This window comes from Emiliania huxleyi (genome assembly GCF_000372725.1).
Source record: "Emiliania huxleyi CCMP1516 unplaced genomic scaffold EMIHUscaffold_489, whole genome shotgun sequence".
In the NCBI taxonomy this organism is placed as follows: Eukaryota; Haptophyta; order Isochrysidales; family Noelaerhabdaceae; genus Emiliania; species Emiliania huxleyi.
Window position 1 is genome coordinate 1 of NW_005198324.1, and position 25086 is coordinate 25086.

The 25086-nt window shown below is 64.7% G+C and overlaps 9 protein-coding genes across 9 annotated transcripts; 2 read left to right on the plus strand and 7 right to left on the minus strand.

Annotated features, from left to right (window-relative positions):
- Positions 1-657: 657 nt before the first annotated feature.
- EMIHUDRAFT_370783 (hypothetical protein) lies at positions 658-1219 on the minus strand. Its single transcript, XM_005767488.1, has one exon. The coding sequence runs from the start codon at positions 1152-1154 to the stop codon at positions 825-827; it is 330 nt and encodes a 109-aa protein (XP_005767545.1). The 5' UTR covers positions 1155-1219; the 3' UTR covers positions 658-824.
- A 307-nt stretch (positions 1220-1526) lies between these two features.
- EMIHUDRAFT_246058 (hypothetical protein) lies at positions 1527-2615 on the minus strand (the record flags this gene model as incomplete). Its single annotated transcript, XM_005767489.1, has 1 exon — positions 1527-2615. One exon carries the CDS (start codon positions 2613-2615, stop codon positions 1527-1529), a length of 1089 nt encoding a protein of 362 aa, XP_005767546.1.
- Positions 2616-3349: 734 nt separating this feature from the next.
- Positions 3350-4693, plus strand: EMIHUDRAFT_246059 (hypothetical protein; the record flags this gene model as incomplete). The annotated part of the gene is made up of 1 exon (XM_005767490.1): positions 3350-4693. One exon carries the CDS (start codon positions 3350-3352, stop codon positions 4691-4693), a length of 1344 nt encoding a protein of 447 aa, XP_005767547.1.
- A 245-nt stretch (positions 4694-4938) lies between these two features.
- On the minus strand, positions 4939-6404 carry EMIHUDRAFT_445652 (hypothetical protein). The gene is made up of 5 exons (XM_005767491.1): positions 5751-6404; positions 5628-5677; positions 5463-5522; positions 5170-5317; positions 4939-5102 (listed from the first exon to the last, which is right to left on the minus strand). Exons 1-4 carry the CDS (start codon positions 6163-6165, stop codon positions 5189-5191), a joined length of 654 nt encoding a protein of 217 aa, XP_005767548.1. The 5' UTR covers positions 6166-6404; the 3' UTR covers positions 4939-5102; positions 5170-5188.
- Positions 6405-8633: 2229 nt separating this feature from the next.
- EMIHUDRAFT_76324 (hypothetical protein) lies at positions 8634-9383 on the plus strand (the record flags this gene model as incomplete). The annotated part of the gene is made up of 1 exon (XM_005767492.1): positions 8634-9383. One exon carries the CDS (start codon positions 8634-8636, stop codon positions 9381-9383), a length of 750 nt encoding a protein of 249 aa, XP_005767549.1.
- A 167-nt stretch (positions 9384-9550) lies between these two features.
- On the minus strand, positions 9551-10272 carry EMIHUDRAFT_246063 (hypothetical protein; the record flags this gene model as incomplete). The annotated part of the gene is made up of 2 exons (XM_005767493.1): positions 9551-10064; positions 10232-10272. 2 exons carry the CDS (start codon positions 10270-10272, stop codon positions 9551-9553), a joined length of 555 nt encoding a protein of 184 aa, XP_005767550.1.
- A 1337-nt stretch (positions 10273-11609) lies between these two features.
- EMIHUDRAFT_459378 (hypothetical protein) lies at positions 11610-12637 on the minus strand. The gene is made up of 4 exons (XM_005767494.1): positions 12620-12637; positions 12476-12541; positions 12112-12411; positions 11610-12045 (listed from the first exon to the last, which is right to left on the minus strand). The coding sequence occupies exons 3-4, from the start codon at positions 12334-12336 to the stop codon at positions 11809-11811; spliced, it is 462 nt and encodes a 153-aa protein (XP_005767551.1). The 5' UTR covers positions 12337-12411; positions 12476-12541; positions 12620-12637; the 3' UTR covers positions 11610-11808.
- A 3649-nt stretch (positions 12638-16286) lies between these two features.
- EMIHUDRAFT_47275 (ATPase family associated with various cellular activities) lies at positions 16287-16607 on the minus strand (the record flags this gene model as incomplete). The annotated part of the gene is made up of 1 exon (XM_005767495.1): positions 16287-16607. A coding segment is annotated over one exon (321 nt), but the record flags the coding sequence as incomplete, so codon positions are not given.
- Positions 16608-20086: 3479 nt separating this feature from the next.
- EMIHUDRAFT_246069 (hypothetical protein) lies at positions 20087-23021 on the minus strand (the record flags this gene model as incomplete). The annotated part of the gene is made up of 6 exons (XM_005767496.1): positions 20087-20455; positions 20747-20854; positions 21002-22219; positions 22333-22391; positions 22636-22807; positions 22983-23021. The coding sequence occupies 6 exons, from the start codon at positions 23019-23021 to the stop codon at positions 20087-20089; spliced, it is 1965 nt and encodes a 654-aa protein (XP_005767553.1).
- Positions 23022-25086: the final 2065 nt, after the last annotated feature.

Consider the following 25086-nt stretch of genomic DNA (forward strand, 5'->3'; position numbering starts at 1 on the left):
TAGTAGAGGGAGCGGACCGTGAGTTGAGGAAATCGAGGGACGCGACCCACTTCGCCACAGACGGTCCCGCGCCTCGCCGCTATGACGGGCACACGCCCCGCACCGTCCGCTGTGTGCCCGTCTTTGTCCGGAGTGAATACTCCAACGCGCTCGTCGGTGACGGCGTCCCCGGATTTCGCCGCGCTCGGCGAACCTCGACAGCGCTTTCGGTGGCATGCAGCTCTTTGCGACAGAAGCCTGGAGAGCAGCTCCTCTGCTGCTCACACACTCTGCACAGTTGACACAGCCTACTGTGCGGCTGCCACAGCTGTGACAGCGATGGGCTCGCCCTCACTGGCCCTCAGTCACTTGTGCTGCGGCTTGTGTGAGCGACACTGCTCAGCGACTGCCGGCACACTGTGAGACCATGGGTGTGAGGTTAAACCACGCTACCAGCGCTTGGTCACATCGGCCCCGAGATCAGATCCTTCTACTCTGTTGATGACAAGACTTGTCTACTGGCTAAAGCCGAGCAGGAGGGCCCAGCGAGCGATTCTAAGATCAGGCCTGCCACTGGGCGAAAATCGGCCGTCCCTCAGTGCTTCCAGCCTGCCCGCTTCAGTTTCCTCAATTGGCTCGAATTTTGCTTGTAGAAAAAAGAATAGCGCCGATCGCGGGCCGCCGGAGCGGGCATTTCGAAGTGGTCAGCGGGCATTTCGAAGTGGTGCGGCGGCAGGCTGCCACCGCTGCCCGGGCGCCCCGAGCGGCGGCGGAGGGCCGCCCAGGCCACCACCAGTGCCCCTCCCACCGGCAGCGCGGCGGCAGCGGCGCCGACCGCCCCTCCATCAGCGGTGGCGCGACGGCTGTCGTCGGGGCGCCGGCAGGTGCCGCGCGCAGAGGGTGCCACCGGACCGGCCGACGCGCGCCCGGCGGAGCCTTCGTCGTGCATGGCGGGCCGAGCACCCCCGCGTCGCTTCTCGGCGCATTGGAGAGCAGAGGAAGCTGCTGGCGTCGCCGCTGGGATCGGCGGCGGCGCCAGCAGCGTTCTCGGATCTGAAGCCGACTTTGAGCGCCGATCGATCGATCTGAGGGCTGGCCGATGGGTGGCGCTGGGACATCGCCGCCGCCGCGGAGGCCGGCGGCGACCAGAGGAGCGGTTGGGGCGCGTGGCGCATATGTTACCTGCCAAGTGAGCATTCAAGTGTGCTTCGAGATTTATTCGAGATTTGTAACTTAGATTTTCGTTTCCAGCGGGGAGGTGGCAGACCTGATCTTAGAATCGCTCCATCGCCGGCGTAGGCGGAGCGGCGGGCCCTTCGTTACAGAGACAACAAAGACATTTCACCCCTCGGGCTGTTGTTGCAGACAGAAAAACAAATTTGGCGCGCGTGCGCGCAAGGTCTGCTAGTAATTACATATTTTGCATGCGATATACTAATACTTTAGTCTTTCCGGCGAACACGGTCGCTGGTCCATGCGTGGCTGCGAGCCGCGCGACGGCCTCTTGTTCATGCCGGCCCCGTCGCCACGAGACTCTCGCACGACGGTCACGTAACCCGCTCGACGGCGCCTCGGGGCAGCTGGTCGTGGCTGGGGTGGCGGATGCGCCCCTTTGCGTCGAGCACTGTCTCGTAGTGCCGTGCCAGGTACCCCATCGGCCAATTGTGGTAGCCGAGCGCGCGCAGCAGCAAGTCCTTCGCGGGCTTGCCTGAGCGGCCGCCGCCCGGCAGCGGGAACGTCGCGCGCTCGGCCGCCGCGGTCACGTCGTAGCAGAAGCAGAGCGGCAGCGGCGTGCTTGTATACGGCACGAGGTCGTCCGTGTTCACGAAATGCTCGGCAAAGTCGGCGTCGCGCCCGAACTGTTCGGCGCGCCGCGCTGCCGCGATCGTCGACGCGTCGATCGACGCGAAGCCGTCGAGACCGCGCAGCCCGCGCTGCACCTCGTCGTCGGGCGGGCCCGAGGTGAACGGGTCGGTCAGCGACAGCCTCACCAGCGCGCGCGATCCTCGGCCCTGCCGCGCCGCGACGTAGTCGGAGACGCACTGGTTGGCGACAAACCCGCCAGCCGAGGTGCCTATCACGTGCAGCGAGCGCAGCCCGGGCGCCTCGTCCGCCAGCGCACGGCCAAGCCTGGCACCGACGTCCTGCGCCACGCGCGAGAGCCTCGTTGGATCCTGGTCGATCCACTGCTCCCAGTTGAAGCAGTCGACGAAGCGCGAGATGCCCACGGATGCGTCGGAGGCGCGCATAGCGCTCCGAAGATCGTCCGTTTCGCGGTCCTCACCACCGCGCCCGTGGAAGATCAGCACAGCGTCCTTCTGATTTCGGAGGCCCGCCGGCAGCGTCACACCGGAAAGGTCGGCCGGGTTGAGCAGATACTTGCGCTCGAGCTTATCGACCAGAAGGTCGGACCTTTCGGTGTCGGACACCGCCGGGCCGCCCCCAGGCCACGTGAATATCCTTGCCGACGCAGGCAAGACAGGCCCGCTGCACGTCGCTGCTGCCAGCCCTCCCCACGCGGCCGCTCGTCGGCTCAGATGACCGTCCCATCGCACACTGAGCGCCGCTACGCTGCGAAAAGAGGAGGAGAGCAGCAGCCAGTGCAGGCAGCGCGCACCTGAGCGCGGGCCACCCATGTCACCCAAAGCTATCGATACCTGGCGGGGGTAAGGCCGAAATCGTTCACACCTGCTCTTGCAGGTGTGAACACAAAGGATTAGCTGTAAATACCCAGCTGCTCCGCTTACACTTACCAGTGAAGCGTGAACAGCGCCACGAATTTGAACAGCGTTCCTTGAATGATATCGGTGTCGAAACACCGCTCTCCTCACAGCTGACCTGTACTTGTACCTGAACCCGTGGATGAGAGATAAACACTCTTGCTGCCATTTAAACAGCAATAGATCCGGCCCTCACGCGGCCTAATCGATACCCGGCCCTCACGGAATCGGTCCCTCGTTAACAGCAATTGATTCAAATCAAGAGAGAGATTTTTAGCAATGTCAATGGGCGCGCCCAGGCCGGACGGATAGGGGATCTCGCGTCTTGTGGTTTGTGTGTCTGTGTGTCGCTCCAGCGTGCCGTCATCTCCTGTCTTCGCACCAACAACAACAAAACGCATTTTTCTTTGTCCCGTGCCAGTGTTGTGCGACGGGGCTTGTAAAATTCTTTTTCTGCAGACTTGCGTGTTGGACGTGCGTCGGTTGATCAGGGTCTTTGGCGTGTCGATATGCTTGTTTCGCGTCATCTGCGGCCGCAAACATCTCGGAAGACCGCACTGACCGACCTTGGCGGGCCAAGTAGGCTTGCTGATGGTGCGGCGGCGCAGTATGATGAGAGCCTCTCCCGCCTCTTTGCGACGCCCTCGGACATGGAGAAGCGCTGCAATGCTCTTCACCCATGGATCATGCCGTCGGTCGAAAGACGGTTCAGGTTCCACCACAACTGGACCATGGAGACGATGCGTGCGGGTCCGCGCCAGCGCACCTTTGACCTGCTCAACGAGTCGTTTGCGGCGCACGGCCCTGCGGAGAAGAAATTCAAGGGCCTCGCCTCGCTTTACTACAACGGCTCCACGCCGACAGCGCTTCTCTTTTGGGCTGGCGGCGCCAAGTCGATGGAGGGGTTTGCGGCACCAATCCTAGCCGCGATGGCACGTCACCAGGCGGATCTGCTCCCGCGACTGAGCGAGCCACTCCACCTCTTTTGGACAATGCTCGACTTCCCCATACTCGGCCGCCGCTCAGAGAGGCGGAACAAGCACCGGCTGCCGCATTTCGCAATGTGCGGCCAGCGGACGCAGGCCGAGATCCCGGTGCCAGACTTCACTTTCCATTCGTACGGCAAGCTGAGCGGCCGCGAGCCTGACACCAGCTGGGCTGCCATCTCGCGCCGCTTGAGAGAGGGTGCCGAAGGCAGGCAGGCGTGGAGGCTGCGACAGCGCCGCCTCACCTTTCGCGGCACCGTCTCGGGCTCGCGGATGAGGCGCGCGCTCGTGCCGAACCTGATGGCATGTGCGCGAAACGAGACGGCCGTGCCACTAGACGTGCAGGACACGTCTGGCGGCGCCCGCAAGCGCGCGTATCGCCTCAACCTGACGGAGCAATGCCGCTCGCGCTACCTGCTGCATCTCGAGGGCAATTCTTACTCGGCGTCGCTCAAGTACAAGCTCGCTTGCGGCTCGCTTGTGCTGCTGATCGACACCTCCTGCGAGGAGTTCTACTACCCAGCGCTGCAGGCCCACAAGACGCACGTGCCGATCCAGCTCTCCAAGATATGGAGCAAGAATGAAGATCTTATCGCGCGCGACTTTCGAGCAACTTTGCTGCCAGATCTGCGGGCAAAGCTCGCCTACTACGAGAGCGCCGAAGGCGGGGCAGCGGCGGCGCGCATCGCCGCCGCCGGGCAGCGCTTTGCCGCCGAGCAGCTGGGCCCAGGCGCGATAAGCTGCTACTGGTACGCCGTGCTCCGGCACTCCCTTCTCCTGCAGCACGCACAGCGCCCGGGCGGGCAGCACGCCACGCCCGAGTCCAGGGCTGAGCACGAGGCGGACGTGGCGGCTTTTATGGGCTCGGTGCGCTACAACATCAAGCTCGAGTACACGGAAGCCGGCGGCTTCCGCGTGACGCCGCTCTGCCACCGGAACGAAGGCGGCTCCTCTGAGAGCGGGGTCACGTGCTACAAGTACAGGAGGAACGACTGGAGACGGCGCTAGTAGCTTTCTGTTCGCACTCGGTTTACCACGAGCGTAGACGGGTTGGCGGGGAGGGGGGGTCGCGCGGGGCTCTTCGCGCGCGACTGCATCTATCATGATGCTACTCGAGTAGAGTATGGCTAAACCGTATCATCATGTGATCTGTGATCTGTAAGGGTCCTCCCGCAGGCGCATTTTGTATACCGAGGCGGTGCCCGTCATGTGGCTATGCATAGGTTATGATATAGCCCATACCACGCGACAAGGAAAAGTCACAACATTTAACTCGTCACACAAGCACACCTACGCTAGACCTTCCTCTCGACCGGGACCGGCCGCAGTATGTTGGGCTGTTGGCCGTCGTTGGTTCGCACACATACAACGAATCGCTCCCTCCAGCCTCCCCAACCGATCTCCGCCCGCCCCGAACCTATGATCCTAATGGTGAATGCTGAGTGAACGCTACGAGCCCCCCTCCCTCCCCCTTCCCGCTTCACCCCCTTTCCTGCTCCCTCCTCAAAACCGCCCGAACCCGAGCCCCATCCTTGGCCGCTCAGAGACCGCCGGCCGCCGCTCGTCGCCGCCGAGCTGCCGTCGGGTCGTCACGTTGCCCGAGCCGTCGGTGCGCTCCTCCTCGACGGTGACCTGTCGGAGGGAGGCAGGGGAGGGGAGGAGCCGGCGGCTTGGTCTCACAGAGCGATCTTGGGGTGCGCTTGGGGTGTGCGGCGCGAGTGTGCGGCGCGAGGTCTCGTTGGCCGGGTTTGGGGGGGGGGGGGGGGGGGCTCGCAACCTGCGTGCGCCCGTCCGGTCCGGTGGTGCGGGTCTCTCGTCGCGTCACGCGCACGCCGTCCTGCGAGGAGAGGAGAGGGGAGAGGGGAGGGGAGGCTCGCCCTTGGGCGGGGCGGGGCGGGGTCGGCGGGGCGGCGGGTGAGGGCGAGGGGTGTTGGGGCGAGACCTGGATGGTGGTTGAGGTCGAGATGCTCGAGGAGCTGCCTCCGCCCAAGCCTGGCGACGGAGGCGAGGGTTTGGGTCGGGAGGGGGTCGGGAGGGGTTTCGCGGAGGCAGGCTAGAGATGCGCCTCCGCCCCCAAAGGAGGAGGAAGAGGAGAAGGAGACGCCACTCATGCCGCCCATGCCGCCCATGCCGCCAAACATGCCGCCAAACATCGACGGCAGCCCGCCGCCCGCGCCGCCACTGAACTGCCGCCGCAGACCGCTGCCGTGCGCGGCAAAGAACGGGTCGTCGCCAAAGAAGTCAGAATGCGGGTCTCGGCCGCCGAAAAACTCGGCGAAGGGGTCGCGGCCACCAAAGACCTCGCGGAAGATGCTCTGCGCGTCCACAAACCCAAACTCCTGTCCGTACTCGTGCCGGCCGCGCCCACCTCCACCGCCTCCACCGACGTTGGGTCGCCCCGCGTGCCCGTAGGCGTCGTACACCCGTCGCTTTGCCGGGTCCGCGAGGACCTCGTACGCCTCGGCCACCAGCTTGAACATGTCCTCGGCGCCTTGGTCGCCCTGGTTCTTGTCAGGGTGGAACCGGATGGCCAGCTTCTTGTACGCCTGCCGGGTGAGGAGAGGGTTGCGTGAGTCCTGCCGCCCGCGCGGCCTCAGTCAGCGGGGTGATGCGCCGCCTTTTTGATCTCGGCCTCGTCCGCGCTGCGCGTGATCCCGAGGACCTCGTAGTGGTCCGGCTTGTCCGCGTCCATGGCCTCTCTGAGCTTCTCCTCTTTCGGGCGGCCAGCCACACTCGCGAAACGTGAAAAAGAATTTAAACAGGCCACTCTCTCTCACAGCACGACGAGAGTGGGACAGCTGCGAGGTGGCATGAAGGTTGCAGCGAGAAGCGGCGAGAGACTGCGAAAAGAGATACGAGGAGGCAGACTCCCCAGGGTGGGCGACGGCTAGCGCATCACACCCTCCTCTCCTTAAAATCCCTGTGTGGTGGCGGCGTGCCGTTCTCCCATCCCTCCCTTGGGTTGTGTGTTTTCTTTCTTTCTTTTAGCACAGACGTAAAGAATTTTCCTCAGAAGGTCCCATCCCTCCATTAAAATCCCTGTGTGGTGGCGGCGTGCCGTCCTCCCATCCCTCCCTTGGGGTGTCTTTTTCTTTGTTCTTTTCCCATCCCTCCCTTGTTTCCCGTTTTCTTTCTTTTTACTAGGCACGGGACTGGCGCGCACTGGCACTAACACTAAAAAAGAAAACGCGCTTCCACAAGTGCACTCGGCCATCATTGCGAGGCGCAACGCTGCCAGCTTCGACAACAACGCGCACCCGAAGATGGGCGGCGGGATGCCGCGGGCGCCTCCGGAGCAGTTCGAGTAGGGACGAGAGGGGGGGGGCGGGGGCTAACCACGGACTACTACATGCCGAAGGTTCGAGGGCGACTACTCGCCGTCTGGGTCGCTTGGGGCGCGCGGCTCCGTCGAGGACCGGGCGCGCCCCCTACCCGGCGCGGCGTAGGTCCCACTCTGACGCAGAGAGGGGAGGCACGGTCGACAGCCCAATCCGTCAACTACATTCATCTTCTGGAGCTTGGCCCCGTGCACCAGCGGTCCGGCAGGCTGCCCCCAAGGCCCCCCGGGCCGCTGCGGGTTTGGGAGTTATGCTTAGGCACAGCTTCGGCGATGGCAGCCCCTCTCTGGGGTGCTGCATAGGCGGGGAGTCTCCCCCGCTGGTCTCCTCCTTCCCATTTTTCTTTTCTTTTGAGAGCAGAACGCCGGGTTGGTCTTGTATGTGCATGTGGGGCGTGTGTCAGTGGAGGGGTGGCAGGGGGTGGGGGTGTGCGGGGCAGAAGCTCAACGTCGGTCGGGGCTTGTCGAGGCTGAAGATCACGAGGGGGGAACGAGGAGGGGGGAATGGGCGGTCGGCGATGGGGTATGATGCAGCCGGGCGTACGGGGTAGTCGTCACACTCTCCTGCCTCACAAGGGCGGGGCTGTCCCGGAAAGTGAGAAACGCCGGACAGCGTGACGCACAACTTTACCCTCCCATATGTGTTGGGCTCCTCCTTCGCTGTCCCATCTCCTCATCTCTTTCCCGCCTGGGGCGGGGCGGTGGCCGGGCGAGCGGTGCTGAACGGCGCGTGTGTGACTGCGACGAGTGTGACTGCGACACGGGGCCACTGGGTTTGTACTATTAACAACGAAGGCGCTCTCATAAAAAGAAAACTTCTCGGGCTTTTTTCTGGACGAAAGACTCGACTGGCCTGAGCCAGAGGCAGCGGCCGCCCGGCGAAGCCTGAAGGCCTCCTCGCTCTCGACACGCCACGTTCCACAGGTTTGTTGCCGCGTTGCCGGGTGTGTTCACGCCTCTCTGCAACGCGAGAGATTTTAGAAACCCAACATTTGCCCACGACTGTCACAGTGATTTGGGCTCGGCAGCTTGTTAGCCCTCAGCCGAAGCTGGGGCCGGAATTCTGGGGCCGGTCCCGTAGCCGAGAGAGACCGCGCCGATGAGTTCGACGCGGTCGGGGGGGGCTGCGGAGAGGCCAGCGAGATGCGCTCATGTGAAAAAGAAAGAAAACAGGCAACCCAAGGCGCAAGGGAGGGATGGGAGGACGCTCCTGTGACTGTTACTTTTACTTAGCGTTGCAATTCTTCTTTGAAACGCACACACAGTCGATTGCCTCCATAATGGCGCTTCCACGGCGTGTCTGGTGATGGAGCGGCAAGAACCTAGAAGGGGAGAGAAAAATAAAAAAGAAGAAAACGTAGCACTTTGCGGCCGTGGTGTCCATTTGGTAGCCTCGGGTAGCGCGGCAACAGGACTCTCTTCCCTTCCACAAAAACCTTCTGCATCATGGCGGCGGCCGCTCGCTGCGTAAGCTGCAAGGTGAGGGCGACCTGCTCTCTATCCTCGAAAGCCGCCGCGGCGGCCCCTCGTCCGGCTCTGCCCGAGCAATCTGTGTTCCGCCGCCCACTTCCGACCACGCTCGTTCGCTTCGCCAGCCGGACAGGCAAACGGATGTTCAGCGAGGCCTTGAGAGGCGCGTGTAGCCAAGCCAGCCTCCACTGCGAGCCGACACAATCTCTCTGTCGCCCCAGACCCTTCCCTCCCGACCCGCCTTCAGATGGGACCGCGGAGCCTTACTTTCCGCTGAGCGAGCAGTACGTGACGCAGCAGGAAATCTCCTTCTGCGCCCTCGGCAGCCTGACGATGGTAATGAACGCCTTGGGAGTCGATCCGAGGCGCAGGTGGAGGGATGAGTCTGGACCTGGCTGGCGGTGGTGGGACGACGAGATGTTCACCGAGGGCGCGTGCCTGCCGAGCCTTGACGACCTGCGGCGCGAGGGCGCCGGCCTCGCCGAGTTCGCCGTCCTCGCCGCCGCCAACGGTGCTGCCGTCAACTCGCAGCACGCCGAGGCGTCGAGCGAGCGCTCCTTCCGCAAAGCGCTCGCCGCGGCGGCTCGGCTCAGCGACTCCTTTGTGGTCGTCAACTTTGACCGCTCCGCCCTCGGGCAGACCGGCTGCGGCCACTTCTCCCCTGTCGCCGGCTACCACGCGGCGTCCGACTCGGTTTTGGTTTTGGACGTCGCTCGCTTCAAATACCCGCCGTTCTGGGTGCCGGTGCCGGCGCTGTGGGAGGCGACGCGCTCCTTCGACGCTGACGCCGGCGCGAGCCGCGGTTGGCTTCGGCTGTCCGCGTGGGACGGCACGTCGTGCTCGCGGCTCGGGGCGTCGGAGACGACGTCGGCACGGCTGGGCGTTTGCTAGTTCCCCCTTTTGCTCCGGCGTTGAACTTGGTTGTGTCTGCGCTGTGGTTGTGACACAGGGACGTGAGTGGGGTGCAGCTCCGTGAGCCCGTGATTTTCAGTTCGTGGGCATAGATACCGCCGACCCCACGCTCTTCTGTAGCGGCAGGAAGCGAACCAGGACAGCATTCACTGACTCGAACGACCCAACCACGACCCAACGCGCGCGACCTTGCCAGCATGCACGACGCAGCAGTCTCCGCCTCCGCGGGTTCGGGGGTATGAGGTAGCTTGCGCGCTGCCGACGCAGGCTGGGCGCCTGCCACGCTCGCCGTGTGCAGGCGCGCCCATGGTTAGGATGCCTATACCCATCAGGGCGCCGGAGCCCGGCTGATCCGTGCACTCCGTCGAGGTGAATTCGGCGGCATACCGCACGTGCGACGCATTGGTGAGGTCCTTCCAAAGCTGCGGCTGCTCTGCCATTCCCACGGCATGGTTGACAATGTCATGGAAGGCCACAACGCGGCAGGCGGTGCGCATCGTCAGCCAGTCGCGCTTAGCCAAGTAGTAGGAGTGGCCGCCATCAATTAGGCAGAAGTCGATCACAGGCTCGGGCCACCTTGCGGGGTAGGCACCATCATACTGCTCCAACAGGCCAAGCGGCTTCCAAGACTCCTTGCCGCCGTACCAGCCGTTTTTTGCCCTGCGCACTCCGTTGCGAGTCGGGAGGGTGAGTCGTAGCGGGTAGACTATGCCGTACGAGACTGCGGCGTGTGTTCTCTCCTTCGCCCGCGACTATCGGACAGCGGTGTGCCCGCTGCCGCGCTCGGAAGCTACCGGCGAGTCGTGCGTGTGTGCCCACCTCTTCACTCCGCGGTGATCAAGTAGGCTCGCGATGCATGGGCTGACATAGTTGCGGATGTCGAACGTGTAGTGTGTGATTTCGGGTGCAATTCGCCGTAGATATGAGGCGAGGGCGAGGTCAGACCACCCACTCCAGGTGCCAACGCACACGCTGCGGCGCGAGTGATTGCCTAGCAGTCACCATGTGACATTGCGTCACGAGTGCTCGCACCTCCTTGGCCCACGGCGACATGTCATTTAGCCTAGCACGCCACGAAGGTGCTTCACGAGGCATGCAAACTGCGTCGGGACCTGAGGGTGGTCAGGTAAGATTATGCAAGGGCGCGGTAAGGACAGCAACCAAGGGAAGGGCACCTGCCACATGCCCATTGCGCGCAGCCCAAAATTGTCCTTCTTCACCCCAACCTCAGCGTCGGTGCCCTTCGTGACGTCGAGAAAAAATCGACTCTCGCTTCCAAACTCAGCGCTGATCGGACCAACCTTGCCACTGGGAGGGCCCTGGATGCCAATTTTCCGCACAGCGCTGGAAACCGTGCCGGGCCCAAAAACGCCAACCAGCGGTTTATCCCGAATGTCATTGAGCGTCTCCAGCAGCCCGTTGTGAATTGTGGCACGGGCATCATTCGCGCAACACCATTCCGCTACCTTTGGAGAGGGCGCCAGGCGTCGGCAGCGCTCCATACTATTGTTGCGTCAGGGCCCGGCTGCTGCGCGAGTTTGCGCAGTGATGAATTATGCAAAGCCCCCCCCGCCCCCAAACCCTCTTGATGCCGTCGCCTCCCCCACACCTCCGAAGCCGTCTCCACCGCCGAAGCCACCTCCACACACCTCCGCCATCTCCACCTCCGAACGAAGCCTGCGCCGCCCCTCCTCGACGCGTGCGTGCTCGCTCCAACCCACCCATCATGAACGAGAAGGATTACTGCATCAAACTCTCTACCGTGCCAAAGGTGCGCGTCACCGCCATGTAGTCGGATTGCTTCTCGTCAGCGGCGAAGCTGCAGTCAGTATGAGTGATGCGTGAAGGTCAATTGTGGCACGCCTGCCCGCCTGCGCCACCTCCAAAGCCACCTCCGCCTCTGAAGCCGTCTCCACCTCCAAACCCATCTCCATCTCCGAAGCCACCTCCACCTCCGAAGAACTATCTCTCCACCTCCGAAGCCGTCTTCACCTCCGAAGCCGCCTCCACCTTCACCCCCACCCGCCACTTGCAGCAGGTGGACCGTCGACCGATGGGTCTGGGAGAGGTCTTGTGATCAAGGGCTGCGGAGCTACCTCGGTAGTACTAGCCTGTCCGGGCCTGACCTAGCCGTGCCGAGGTAGGACGTACGCGTATGTCGCAGAGGGGGTGACTTTTGGCTTTTGCGGCACCGCAAGGCACACAGCAAGGCACACAGCTGTAATGCACATAAATAATCGGTACAAGTGGCACGCCCCGGCCGTGAGCCCAACCCCCTGGAGGCGCGGAGCCGCGGGAGGGCGCCAAACGCAACGGTCGCCCACAGAGAGACACAGGACCCCGCCCATTTCTCGCTCGCTCATGCCTCCATCACCCTCACCACCGGCGGGAGGCCGGTCGAGAGCTAGGTCGAGAGACGCGCGGAGATGGACTTTGGGGGGGTTGCCGCTGGGATGGCGACCGTGACGCCGCCACGATCGAAATTCTCGATGTCCTTGCCGCACACGGCGGTGCGAAGTTCAACTCTCCCCGTGTAGGCGCAGAAAGCGATGGTGGCCAATGCGCCGGCTCCGACGAGAACGCCTGCCAGGAATGAAGCGACAGAGAAGCCGACGAGGGCGAGATTCGACGCCTCGCTAGCCTATTCACAGCTACAGCTGGTGAAGAGGTGGGCCGCTAGCGGGTCGAGGCCCGTTGCCGCTGCCACCTCGTAGTAGTCGCCGTGCACAATCAGTGGCGTCGGCACCGCCTGCGGATCGGTGCATGCCTCCAGGCCGGCGGTCGCGTTGAGCGAAGGTACGCTGCTAGCGTCTTGCTCGATGTGCTCCACGGTGAGCGGGACGACGAGGGTCGCCTCGCCGGTTCCGTTCCGCTGCAGGACCCGAGCCTGAAGCATGCCCAAGTCTGCTTGCTGCAGCCGCCGGCCTGCCATCGCGAGGAGGGAGGCCGCATTCGAGACGTAGGCGATCGCCTCGCCGATGTCGAGAGTGAAGTCGTGCTCCCACGCCTATATTCAAAGAGGCACCTGTGGTGCTTCACGGCATGGTCGAGCGTGAAGTGCTGCGGTGTACCCCATCGTCGAGGTCGAGCGTCCCGCTGAGGAGGTACTTGCTGCGGCCAATGTCGAGCAGGAGCACCTATTCGCTGGGCCGGGCTACCCCGTAAGGGGAGGAGCGCCAGAGGGGAGCGGAGAGAGGAGAGGCAGAGGGGAGTGCCGCGTCATACAGGTCGAGCCGCCGCTGGCCGAAGAAGTTGAGGGTGAAGAGCGTCACGTGGTAGAGGCGCACGGTGATGACAGGCCCGTGCTCCGACGTCCACGCCGCGGTGAAGTCGACATTCAGGTCAAACAGCTCGAGCGTCGACGCCATCCTCGTGCTCCACCGGCCGGCGCTCGTGACCTCGCTCTCAAGAGTGACCCCGCGGATGGCGACGCCGTCGTGCCTGCTCGACGGCTCGACAATCGCGATGCGGGGGATACGAACCCTCGTGTACAGGCTCGCGGCGCCCGATCCGTGGTGCGGCACCGTCAGCGCCGCGTCGACGGGGAGCATCTCGGCGAGCCACTCGAGCGTGTCGAGCTTGTCGATCCCGTTAAGGGCGCTGTGCAGCAAGTCGGTCGAGGTCAGGCCGTACACTTGCAGGTAGATGCCAGTGACGCCCTCGCGCAGCCGCACGGGCGCGACGACAGGGTGGTGGAGGGCCGTGGAGAGGCCGTGCTCGAGCGTGCCCACCGCCCACTCGAGCTTCTCGTACGGGGCAAAGACGCTGCCTGAGGCCTACACCGACGGAGCGGAGTTGCGAGTTGGTCAGGTGTGCTCTAATCAGGTGCGGAGGCGGCATGACGCCACACCTCCTCTCCCGCCACCCCATTGATGGCCCTGAGTAGCTCCGCGCTGACTCCGGCCGCGTCACCAATCACGCAGAGCGCGAGGCGGCCGAACGCATCCATCGGTGGCCAGTCAACCGGCGCAACGCTCCACGTGAGCGCGACGCGGCTGTCGTAGCCCACGTGCAGCCTTGCGCCCGCTGTGAGAGTCGACGCCTCGCCCAAGGCCGGGCAGTGCATGCTCGCCGCCCCCTCCGCTTGCAGGTAAAAGGTGGTCCGCGTCGTGCGCTCCCACGCGCCGGTCACGACCTCCGAGTAGAAGCCCGCCTCGACGTAGAGGTTGCTGAGCGAGAGCCACTGCTGGCCAAAGGCGGCGGAGAGGTCGTCGTGCTGGTACTGAGCGAGCGCGCCCACAGTACCGTTGCGCGCGGCGGCGGCAGCGCTCAGCCCGTTGAGGCCCGAGATGTGCTCCTGCTCGCCAAGGGGGTGCTGGCCCTCGACGGGGAAGCTCAGCATCGTGCCGAGCACGGAGATGGTGACGTCGGCCGACACGTGGATCGCACCGGGGACGAGGGCGGCGCACGCGTCGGTGACTGTGATGGCGCCCACCGCAATCGGGCCGGCGAGGCAGGCGAGGGCCTGTGCTCGGAGAAGGCGAGGAGGCGTGAGTGGGGAGGGCGGTATGAGGCGGAAGGCGTGGCTTGGCGACACCTGGCCAACGCCGAGGTCAAGCTGCGGCTCACGGTCTCCGGGAGAGCACACGGGCAGCGACTCGCACAGCAGATCCACGAGGAGGTCGGGGGACGGCGAGGGCTCGAGCACGCCGTCGGGGGCGCCGCTGACGGCTTCGGGAGCAGGTGACGAGGGCGGGGGAGACGGCGGCAGAGATTCGATGGATGTCGCGGTGGGCGAGGGCGGCGGCGGTGGTGGCAGTGGCGGCGGTGGTGGCGGGGACAGCGGTGAGGGTGGCGAGGGCGGGGGAGACGGTGACGGCGAGATGCAGCAACCGCCACATTGCGGGCAGACGGCCAGCAAGTCGAAGTCGCCGTTCTCGCATGAGACCTGCTCCCATTGTGAGCAAGGCAGTGTGATCGTGCCAGTCGAAATGGCATGCTTGCACACCTTGGAAAGGCAAGTAAGAGGCGGCAGCGATGGAGGCGGCGATGGAGGTTGCGGAGTCGCGGGTGGTGGTGGCAGTGGCGAGGGTGGTGGTAGCAGCGGCGGAGAGGGAGAAGGGCAGCAAAATGCCAAGCACGACTCCTCGCTGATGTAGGACTGCCACCAGCTCTTCGGCTCGCCCGGGCACACTTGCCACGTGAAGTCGCCGGGGCAGTCGCAAGGCGGCGTCTCGCGGCAGACGGGGTGCGTGCCCGGGTATGTGATGCCGCCCACGATGCAGAAGCGCGATTGTGGCGCGAAGTCTATGTTTCCGACGAAGCGCGTTTGCTGCGCGAGCGGGACGGAGGCGAGGGAAAGCATGGGACGACGACGACGACCTGCGCGAGCGGAACGGAGGCGAGGTGAAGCATGGGATGACGACGCCAATGCTGCATTTGCGGCGGTGGCGGGGGCTCTTTCCTCCAACCTCGAGCTGCTGTTGTATTGGTGGACAAGGACGATGGAGACGCCGCAATTGAGTCACGTCGGTGTTCCTGGACGTCCAGGCGAAATAAGAAAACAGGATGTGCGGCATGTGCATTATAACATCCAAGCCCCTATAAACAAATAAACAAAACGGACACGCCAACGAGGGGTGGATAGGAGACAAATAAATCTTCTCTCAGGGTGGGAGAAGCAAGGACACGCGACCCATTTACGGCGGGCGGTTCCTGGACGTCCACGGCGACATACACAAGAAATCGGATTGTCTCGCGCACAGTCGTAAAGGGATGTGCAGTAAGGGGGCGCGATTTTTTCAACATCAGACGCCGTGCAGGACCGTCGTCAAGAAACGGATTCCACATGGCATCCGACGAAGAAAGAGCCGCGACGGCCCTCACCGCTGCCGTCCGCGGCGCCGCAGCGCGGAAGGCCGGGCCGCCGCCGCCTTCAACGGGCTTCGACTTGATCCGTCAGAAGTCCAAGGGCAGAATTGGAGCCGAAGTCAGCGAAGACGCTAAGAAGGCGTCAGTGGTGTGGGGGGAATCTGTCAAGACGGGCGAGAATCGCGAGGGTGGCCTGTCGGCAGCGGTGGTGCTGCCGTCGACGCAGCCGCCGCGCAAGCTCGTTCGGCAGGTGACGCCGCACCCCAAGAAGCAGTGAGACGCGGAGTGTGCGCCGTCGAGTACGTTTGACGTGAGGTCGGATAGGCAGAGGCGGCCGACACTAGGCAGAGGCGGCCGACACTAGGCAGCATTGGATTGGTGCCGCCTCGCTGTACTGTTGTGTTTCCACGGGAGGCACCTAGCGCATCATCCGGAATGTGCGACAGCGCCAATGCAAACTCGTGCGGCGTGTGCGCGGGCGTGAGGGGCGGTGCCCCAGGGTAGCTGCTCTTTCCTCGGTCGCCGGGTGCTCGGCCCAGAGTGTTATATCATCATCATCCTAAGCCCGCGCTCATCTCGCAACGAGAGACGAAAATCGAAATGGCTCTCTGTCTCCCCTACGCGCTGATACGGCTTTTAGGGATCCGGGACACAGCTACGGCTTTAAGGTGCGCAAGGCCCGCGCGCCGCGGCTCCGCCACACCTCCGTCGCCGACGATCAAGCGAGGTTCATCGGCCCCTGGGCGGCGGTGCCTCCCGCCCCCAGCAGCCCGCGCGCCCGTCGCTGGCTCAACGCCTCCGAGTACTCCGTCGCCGGCGGCAACGCCTTCCCCTTGGCCGCGCCCTCCTGGCGCACGCGCTTTGCCGCCCACTTCCGCCCCGCAGCCTCGCACACGTCGCGCAAGTCGCGACCTGATGCGCCGTCCGACGCCGCGGCGAGCGCGCGCTGGTCGGCGGCCGGCAAGTGCGCGGCGTAGAGCTGCAGGATCGCCTCGCGCGTGCTCGCGTCCGGGAGAGGGAATCGGACGGCGAGCTCGAAGCGCGACGTGAGGGCGGCGTCCAGTCCTGCGGCCTGTTTGTCGCGGCGATGAGGATGGTGGAGGCGTTCGGGTCGAAACCGTCGAGGCGGCGCAGCAGCACCGAGAGCGAGCGGCGCGTGGCCTCGTGCATGCCTCCGGGCGCGTCGCGGCTCGTCGCGAGCGCGTCGATCTCGTCCATGAAGATGACGCTCTCGCCCATCTCCGCCGCCGCGTCGAAGACCGCCGCCAAGTTGCGCTCCGCCTCGCCGTACCACTTGGAGACGACCGACTCGAGCGGCAGGACGAGGAAGGGTCGGCCTAGCAGCTTCGCGAGGATGCGCGCCGTCGACGTCTTGCCGCCGCCGGGAGGGCCTAGTCAGTATTGAAGGGACGCTGAATGAAGGCGCGCTTATTTAGCAGCAAATGCCAAATCCGGAAGGGCCCTCGAAGAGGATGGACCGAGCGTGCGGCGGCTCCCCCTCCTTGCGGCGGGTGCCTCGCATCACCTCGCTGTACACCTCCGGGTGGCGGAGGGGCAGCACGAGGCTCTCCTATAGGATACAAGAACGGCACCGTGTGGTCTATGATAGCGCAGTGGCGGAGGGCAGGCACGCGGCTCTCCTCGAGGGCCGCTCGCACCTCGCTGCTGCCTGCGAGACTGCCCCACTCGGGTTAGGGTTAGGGCTAGGGTTAGGGTGAGGGTTAGCTGCTGCCTGCCAGGCTGCCCCACTCGGCGTCGCAGCGCGCGTCGCTCGCCGCCGCCTCCCCCGCCTCTCCCCCCGCCTCCCTCGCCCCCCCCGCCTGCCCCTCCCCCCCCTCGGCCCCAGGGAGGATCACCCGCACGCCGAGAGCCTCGAGTCGCTCAGCCGGCGGAGCCGCCGCCGCCTCGCCGCACCATGCCGCCGCCGCCCATGCCGCCGCCACCGATGCCGCCGCCCATGCCGCCGCCCACCACCCCGCCGCCACCGATGCCGCCGCCGTCGCCCGCGCCTCCGCCGCGCTCCTCGAACGGGCGGATCACGTCGCCGAAGAAGGACGAGAGCATGCGCGACAGCACCGGGTCGAGGCCCTCGATCTCCGCCTCGACATCGGACGGCGCACCTCGGCCGGCGAGCGAGCGGCCGCCTGCCCGCGCGCTGCCCGAGAGGCACTCGGCGAGCGCGCGCACCTCCTTTGGCCGGAAAGCCGGACAGCCGCCCGCCGGCGCCGCAGGGCCGAGGATCTCGATCTCGGTCGCGCCACGGTGCACAAAGATGGAGAGTAGCGGCGCCTGGCCGGCGGCGCCGCCGATCGAGGCGTCGCTCAGGCTGATGGACTCGCCAGCGCCGGAGTGGGCCTCGGCAGACCATGACACGTTCGGGGCGCAGTCGACGAATGGGAGGAGGAGGGCGCAGTTGACATTGTCGTGTCTGACTCAGAGGAGGAGTTGGAGGTGCAGCCATGGGTGCTCCGGCAACCTAACCTGATCCAGAAGCTCGCCGACGTTGTCACTCAACGTGCGTCATGCGTGATCGAGCTTGAGGGAGGAGCTCAGCTAACGCTTCGGCCGGCCCCCCAGCGCCGCCGCCCACCGCCACCCACAAAGCACCTGCTCTACTATCCCGTACCTGGCTGGCTGACGCTCACCCCCCCCGCTCCACTTGCCCCTGATCATGCCCGTGATAGCACCATCACTGTCGCCGTCCTGGTTTTGAACGTGGCAGCTAGACTCGGAAGATCCGCTCTCGGTCGGCAACGTGGCAGCTAGTCGAGGAACTCGGTAGTTGTGACCCCCCTGCCTGAGTGAGGAGCAGGAGAGAGAGCTTTTGTGGTGTTGGTGTACGCAATAACCGCAGGGTGGTTGTCTCTCTATCTCCTCTTCTAGCTCTTAGCATGAGCTGCGCCCTGTGTCCGACCCCTTTTGCGCAGCAACACCTTAAACTTTTCAGGCCCTCCAAATTCGGGTCGGAGCGTAGCGGAGTGGGCCCCGAGTTTGAAAAGGGCGACGGACGCTTGCGTCCTAGCCTCCAACAACGCCTCCCCGGCGCAGAGGGGCCCCCGGAGGGATGCACAACCGCTCCACGCCACGCCGCTTGCGGCGGTCCTCTTCCCAGCTCCGCTGAGGGCCCCTGCGTTATTTATTTATTTAGTCGTTTCGATTCACCAATCACCATCCCATAGGCCCCGACTCGGCAATTCGGCGGCCATCTCGTCGCACTCCCAGGTGCACGCGCGCTCTCCATATCTTTCTCCGCCCCTGCTGCAACCGGTGCGGACTGATTGGCTCTAGGTTACCAATGATTGAAGGTATCAAGGACGAGCCCACTCGTGGCGGGCTCGGTACCAAGCGGGTGCTCCTTTTCACTGCAGTCGTCGGTGCGAGCGTGCGACTCACACGCGTGTGCATTCCGTCTTCTCGTCCAGATCGCGCTTGCACCGTCTCCCCTGCAATTTCAATCTCCAATGTCTCAGCAGCCTCGAGTCGACACGATGGACGCAATGCCCCGCATCCATCAGCCAATTGCCCATCACACTCCCTTCGCTTCAGCCGGCACGGGGACCGCACCAAACCTCTGCTGTCACCCCTCCAGGGTGCCTCGCGCTGGCCGGCTCTCTCGCCATGCACGCCTCTGCCCCCGCCCCGGCGCTCAAGCGGGACAGCGGCCTTACCTCTCCTTCGACGACCGAGAAGCAGCTCAGCATGATTGGTGTGGGGCAGTTCCAAGACGCTACCTGCACCCCATCCGCCTTGCGCCTTCTGGCCACGTTGGCTCTGCTGACATGATCCTAGGTGTAGACCCGGCCACCACCGAAAAAATCCTCAAGCTGTCGGCGCGGCCGGAGGAGAAGTTGGACAACCCGTTTCCGCTCGATTGCATCGAGGAGGGCTACAAGGAGACCATCTACGATAAGCTGCCCATCGAGTACGAGCTCCCCATCTTTGGCACGGTTCCGATTCGATGCAAGATATGCAAGTGCTCCCGCGGGCTCTTCGACTTTTTGGGCTAAGTGCGCACCCCCCTTGCCTCTCCCCCGCCTCTCGCACTTACTAGCCCAACCTTCCCACATTGCACATACGCCAGCCAACCCTTTCGCACCAGCCTGCCCCAACGCAGCAACGCTCGCTATGATCGCTCACTCTGCCCTTGTTTGTGCCCCGCTGCAGGTGCTCTGGCCTCACTGTCGCGGCGAGCGGCCGGCGGGTCACGGCACGGCGAGACATGCCGCAGCACGGTTCGACCCGGGGCCCGCCATGTCGAGCTCGCCGACAGATTGCGGTGTCGGGCGGGGAGGGTCGACGGTCACCGGCTTCGGGCGTTCCCGCCCGGTCTCCCGCCGCGACCGCCGCCCAGATAGAAATAAAACTCGCTTGTCGCTACTCGGGACGCATGTCCGGACTGTGCTGTAATCTCGAGCCGGTCGAGGCTGTAATAACACCTTTGATTCCGCAGAGGTTCCCTAAACGAGGGGGGGGACAGGGTCCCCACCCCTAGATCATCATCATGATCGTTCGGCACGTCCGACAGCTGTTTGCGTGCTGCGACCCACCGACACGGCAGCGCCAGACCTAGATGCCATGTCGAGGAGCGTCTCAAACGCAGCCAGGCAGTGCGTGCGCTCTGCGGCCAACTCAATGGGGCTCCCCCGGCCTCACGCCCTGCGACCCTTGGCCTTGCGGCGAGCGGCAGCGAGGAGGAGGGCGCAAGCCGGCTCCGAGGCAGTGACGGACAGGCATGCCGCCGCAGGCGTCGTTGGCAGCCAGCCCTGCCTTGAAGCCTGTGCCTGCGCGGAGCAGCTACTATTGAACCCCCATCTGCGCCTGCGCCACAGAATGTAGAGCGTTTTGTTGAACGCGTGTTCCTTTCATTTCTCTCAAGCTACCCACGCAGTGACCGCGATCCTGTCCGCCTTGGTGGGCAGCACCTCGTGCACCATCGCGCCGCTCAGCAAGCAGAGCAGCCGCCCGCCGATCGGCGGGATGTCCATCGTGCTGCCGGCCGTGCCCCTCGCCCCCTCCGGCCTGGCCTTCAGCCCGGTCGCATTCTCGCAGTCGGCCCTGGTCAGCCGCAAGCAGCCCTCGCTCGCCTCGACCCAAGTAGAGTTGCAGTACAGGATGCAGGTCACCTTGCGCTCGCGGCTCTCTGGCCGCGGGTCTGCGGTCGCCTCTGTGTGCCGCCGGTACCGCGCCTGCTTGCCCCCAGAAAAGTGGGCCAGCTGCACCTCCAGCCGGCTGCCGACGCCCTCCATGAGCTCGCCGAGGTCGACCGCCAGGGCGTCGAATCGCGGCAGGACGCGGTCGCCGGTCCCGCGCAAAGACACGTACACCGTTGGTCGGGGTCGTCAGACACGGAAAACAATGAACAAAATTAAAAGGAGCAGTGAACGGAGTGCGCTCAGGAGCAGCACAGCCACAGCAAGTGCCACAGCGGCACAGAACACCATGATTCATCTACTCACTGTGGGTGGCCCACTCGCAACAACTGTGTCGCCATCAACATGCACTGTTCCGCCGTGAGTGAGTGCTTCCTCTACGTCTGCGCGTGATGCGCCGACCAGCAGCGCCCCCATCTTTGTAACCAGCTCGCCACCTTCACCGCCGCCCTCACTGCCGCCAGCTCCGCCGGCAACCTCAGAAGCAGCCTCGCCGCCGGTCCCACTGTTAGCGGCGGTAGCGGCGGCGGCGGCAATGGCGGTGCCGATGGCCTCGCCGCTGCCAGCCTCGCCGCCCGCGGCTGCCAAAAGGCGCTCGATCCAACGCCGCGCCTCGGGGAGTGAGCGCGTAGCCACCGCCTCCCGGAGCAAGTCGCGCGCGCGACAGAGTTCGGTCCGCAGGATGGCAAGGGTGGAGGCGGTGACCATGCCTCCGAGGTCTCTGGTCGGCTCGAGCGGGTCCTCAATCGCAAAGTGCTGCGCTGCGCGCGGGTCGAAGCATGGGCGAGAGGAGAGCGGCTGCAGCCCTCCGGCGGAGACGCACGCAGCGAGGGCCAGGCCAGCCGGCGATCGGTCCGACAGCAGCTGCAACGCGGTGTCGAAGAAGTTGGTGAGCAGCAGCGGGAGTCTCGGCGCGGGGAACGGGGCCGCCTTCCAAAACTTGCGCGCGGCGGCGGCGTTTCCGCAAAAGGAGTAGCTCACGGCACGGCCATCGGGCGTCCGCGCGGTATTCGCGACCAAAGCCTGCTCGAGCTGCCACGGAGGAGCCAGCCCTTGGAGGTTGGGCAGCTGCCCGAGGTGCTGCAGGTGGCAGATGGCGAGAAGCGACCACGCGTAGCTCGACGGGAAGCAGTGCCGCGCCGAGCATACCCGCCGCGCCCTTGCCCACGCCTTGACCAGCAGGCAGAGCTGCCACGCACACTCGTCCACCTCCATGTACGTGCGAATCAGCCGCGTGTTGTCGAGGGCGATGACGTTCCCGACCGAGACGTCGACAACAAGATCCGAGGTGAGGACCAGCGGCGCTCCCGCAGGCGAGGACAGGTCGCTCGGGAAGGTCATTGTGCAGATCGGGACTCGCGCGGCGAGCACCGCCGTCGCCGTGACGCCTGGCACTGAGCCAAACGCGTCCGCAATGTCCGACAACAAGCGGCGCTGCAGCTCCGGCGGCAGCTCGAGCAGCACTGTCAAGTCGATGTCAGATGCGGAGCTGCCGAGCAGCGATGTGGCACTCCCGTAGGCGAGGACCAGCGGCGCTGGACTGTGTAGCCGCGCCGCATTTAGCGCCACCAGCTGCGGCGGCGCCGAGGCGAGCCACGAGCGGCAGAAATGATCTAGCTGCGGGACGGTGCGCGAGAAGATCTTGTCGCGGCGGTCTCTCGCGTACCCACTCGGAGGCTCAAGCCTCGCGCGCGCCTCAAGCGCCCTGCCACACCAGATCGGAGTCCGCTGGCCGGCGGCGGCCTCCGTCGCACTACTCGACCCGTGCGCGCCGTCCTCCATGCGCTTGATCGCAACCACCGCGCCGCCCGCCGCGCGCAGCTTGCGCATCCCCTGCTCGCGCAGCTGCTGGGCCTGCGCACCGGGGCGGGGAGCGGGTGGGGAGCGGGCGGGGAGCGGCGAGGCGGCGTGGCGCTATGGCGGCCTTCTCCGCCAGCTTGGCGGCCTTCCTCTCCGCCTTGGTCGACGGCTTTTTCTTTCCCGCCGTTGTGCCTGTGGCGGCGGTCGAATCCGCCGCCCGCTCGGCCTGCCTTCCGCTCTCGAGCGCCGCCGCCACTTTCTCGTGATACGCCTCCCCTGCCGCCGCCGCCGCCGCCGCCGACGCCACCACTTCCTCCGCGGCCGCCTCGGATGATGGGGCTGACATCGGGCCGAGCTCGAAAGGCACCACCCGGTTGATCCCCATCATCGAGGGTTGATCCCCATCATCGAGGGTTGTCCCCCATCACCCGTGGTGGTGGAGAGCGGCGGCGGTCGAGAAAAAGCACGACTTGAAGTAAGATTCTGAAGTTGGGCCCTCGGATTGGCCTTCTGAGCGACGATATTCTCGCGTGCTTTGAGGAGGCGCTCGGCGATCGGCTGCCAGAGATGGGCACGGATGCTGCAGCCGGGCGAGAGGCGAACGCCGAGCTGAGGGAGGGTGTAGAGGATGTAGAGTGTAGACTGAGGGAGGGTGTAGAGGATGTAGAGTGTAGAGCGCTGTAGAGCTGTAGAGCTGTAGAGCGCTCTGGAGCGCTGTAGAGCTGTAGAGCTCTACATCCGGCGCTGGACGATGTGAGTCCGATGTAGAGCGATGTAGAGGCGCTCTACAACGTGAAATCTCTACAACAAACTCTACATCATAAGTGGCGAACCAGGCACGGTCGCTCTCCGACATGAGGCGCGTTGCACTTGCCAGTGCTGCCCTGGCCTTCTGTCTGCCCGCCCAATGGGTGGCAGGTGCCTCTGCTGCTGTGGCATGCCTCACGGCTGCGACTGGCCGGCGCCTCGGCGCGTCAGCTCGGCTCGGCGTAGCGATAGTGGCCAGCGCAACTCGCCTGGACTCAACGCTCAGCCAGGAGCTCCCGCACGCGCTGGCGTCATGGCGCGCATGCAGCGCGTCTGAATGCTCGCCTCTCGCCTCGCGCAAATGCGACCGTCCTCGCAGCCGACAGTCCACCGCCTGCTAAAGAAGCACAGCGACGAATGCGGCACCGGCGACGCATGGCAGGCTGGTCATGACGCAGTTATAGGGTGTTGTGTACCGTCGGAGTGACTCTCTGTGTGTCAGGGATAGTCAGGGCCGTCCACCAGAGCTCCAGTAAGCTCGGAGACACCCCATTAGCGCGGCTCGACCTCTTTGAGTCACTGCCTTCCCGGCGCGTTGGCTGTAGAGCCTCTACAACCAACTCTACAGCAAAATCGCGCTCTACATCGCTCTACAACGGAGGCGCTTCGTCCCGCGCCGGATGTAGAGCTGTACAGCTCTACAGCGCTCTCCAGCTCTACAGCTCTACAGCGCTCTACACTCTACATCCTCTACACCCTCCCTCAGACGCCGAGAGTGCGGAGGCCGCACGGCGACTGGAGGCTGCAGCGGAGCGTCAGCGGGAACATTCCCTGCTCGCACCGACTGCGGGGCGCGGCGCTGAGCCGGTGCTGCCAGACCCGGTGCCTATGCTGCCTACGAATTCCAGTGGAGGGCGCAGGCAGATCGTGCGGTCAGCGGGTCGGCAGCCAAGCGCATTCTCGCGCGGCGCAGCGAGGCGGCGCGAGCGACGCTCGTGATGCGGGGCAAACAAATGGGGACAGAGGAGGAGGATGGCGAGTACGACTTATTCTGAAGACACAGGCCAAAATCAAAAAAAGAAATCCATCACGTGCACTCACTGTCGCCCGGCGATGAGAGCCCAGCGAGTTATTGCCCTGCTCCCTCTGCTCGCGCAGCCGACCGCCGCCTGGAGGCCGCTGCTGACGCGGCGTCAGCTCTCCGTGGCGATTTTATCCGCCGTGCCCTTACCGGCAGCCGCCAACGGGCTAGGTAATGAGCTCGGTCAGCTGGTCTCTCCCGTCCTCGATGCAGGCAAGCAGCCGTCCAGCATGCAGGCGGACGCCGAGGCCGCGGTCGATCGCATCAAACGAGAAGGCCTCATCGTCACGACCGGCAAGGAGGTGCCGGCTCCTCTCATTGCCTTTGTCGTTCTCGGAGGCGCAGCCGCTACGGCGTCATTTGTGTTCGACCGGCGAGGTGGTGCGGTGGGTCCGGAGGCGGCGCCAGCCGAGGAGGGTGAGCCGTGGGTCTCGAGCTTCGCCGCTCCGCCCGACGCAGCGTGCGAGGACGAGGAGGAGTGTGTCTTGCCCGACATGGATTAGGAAGTCATTGGATGTGCATGTACGGCGGTTGGATGTGCATGTACGGCTTACTCGTGTGCCGTGTGGCACGTGAGCTGCCTCGCTAGGGGGGCGATATGTTTTATGACAACATACTTCAATACGTGTCATGGGTGTCACTACTCTCGCACAGACACAGCTTTGAGCTTAACCGCGTGCCACACACACAAGCCCCGCCGCGCGCGAAGAGCTGCGTCCTATCCTCCTATGTGCTCTAAAATGACCTAGAGGGTGAGGAGGGTGAGTTGACCAGGGGTTGTGCGCTGGGCCCTCCTGCTCGGCTCCAGAGAGTAGACAAGTCTTGTCATCAACAGAGGAGAAGGATCTGACCTCGGGGCCGATGTGACCAAGCGCTGGTAGCGTGGTTTTACCTCCCATGGTCTCACAGTGTGCCGGCAGTCGCCGAGCAGTGTCGCTCACACAAGCCGCAGCACAAGTGACTGAGGGCCAGTGAGGGCGAGCCCATCGCTGTCACAGCTGTGGCAGCCGCACAGTAGGCTGTGCCAACTGTGCAGAGCGTGTGAGCAGCAGAGGAGCTGCTCTCCAGGCTTCAGGCGCAAAGAGCTGCATGC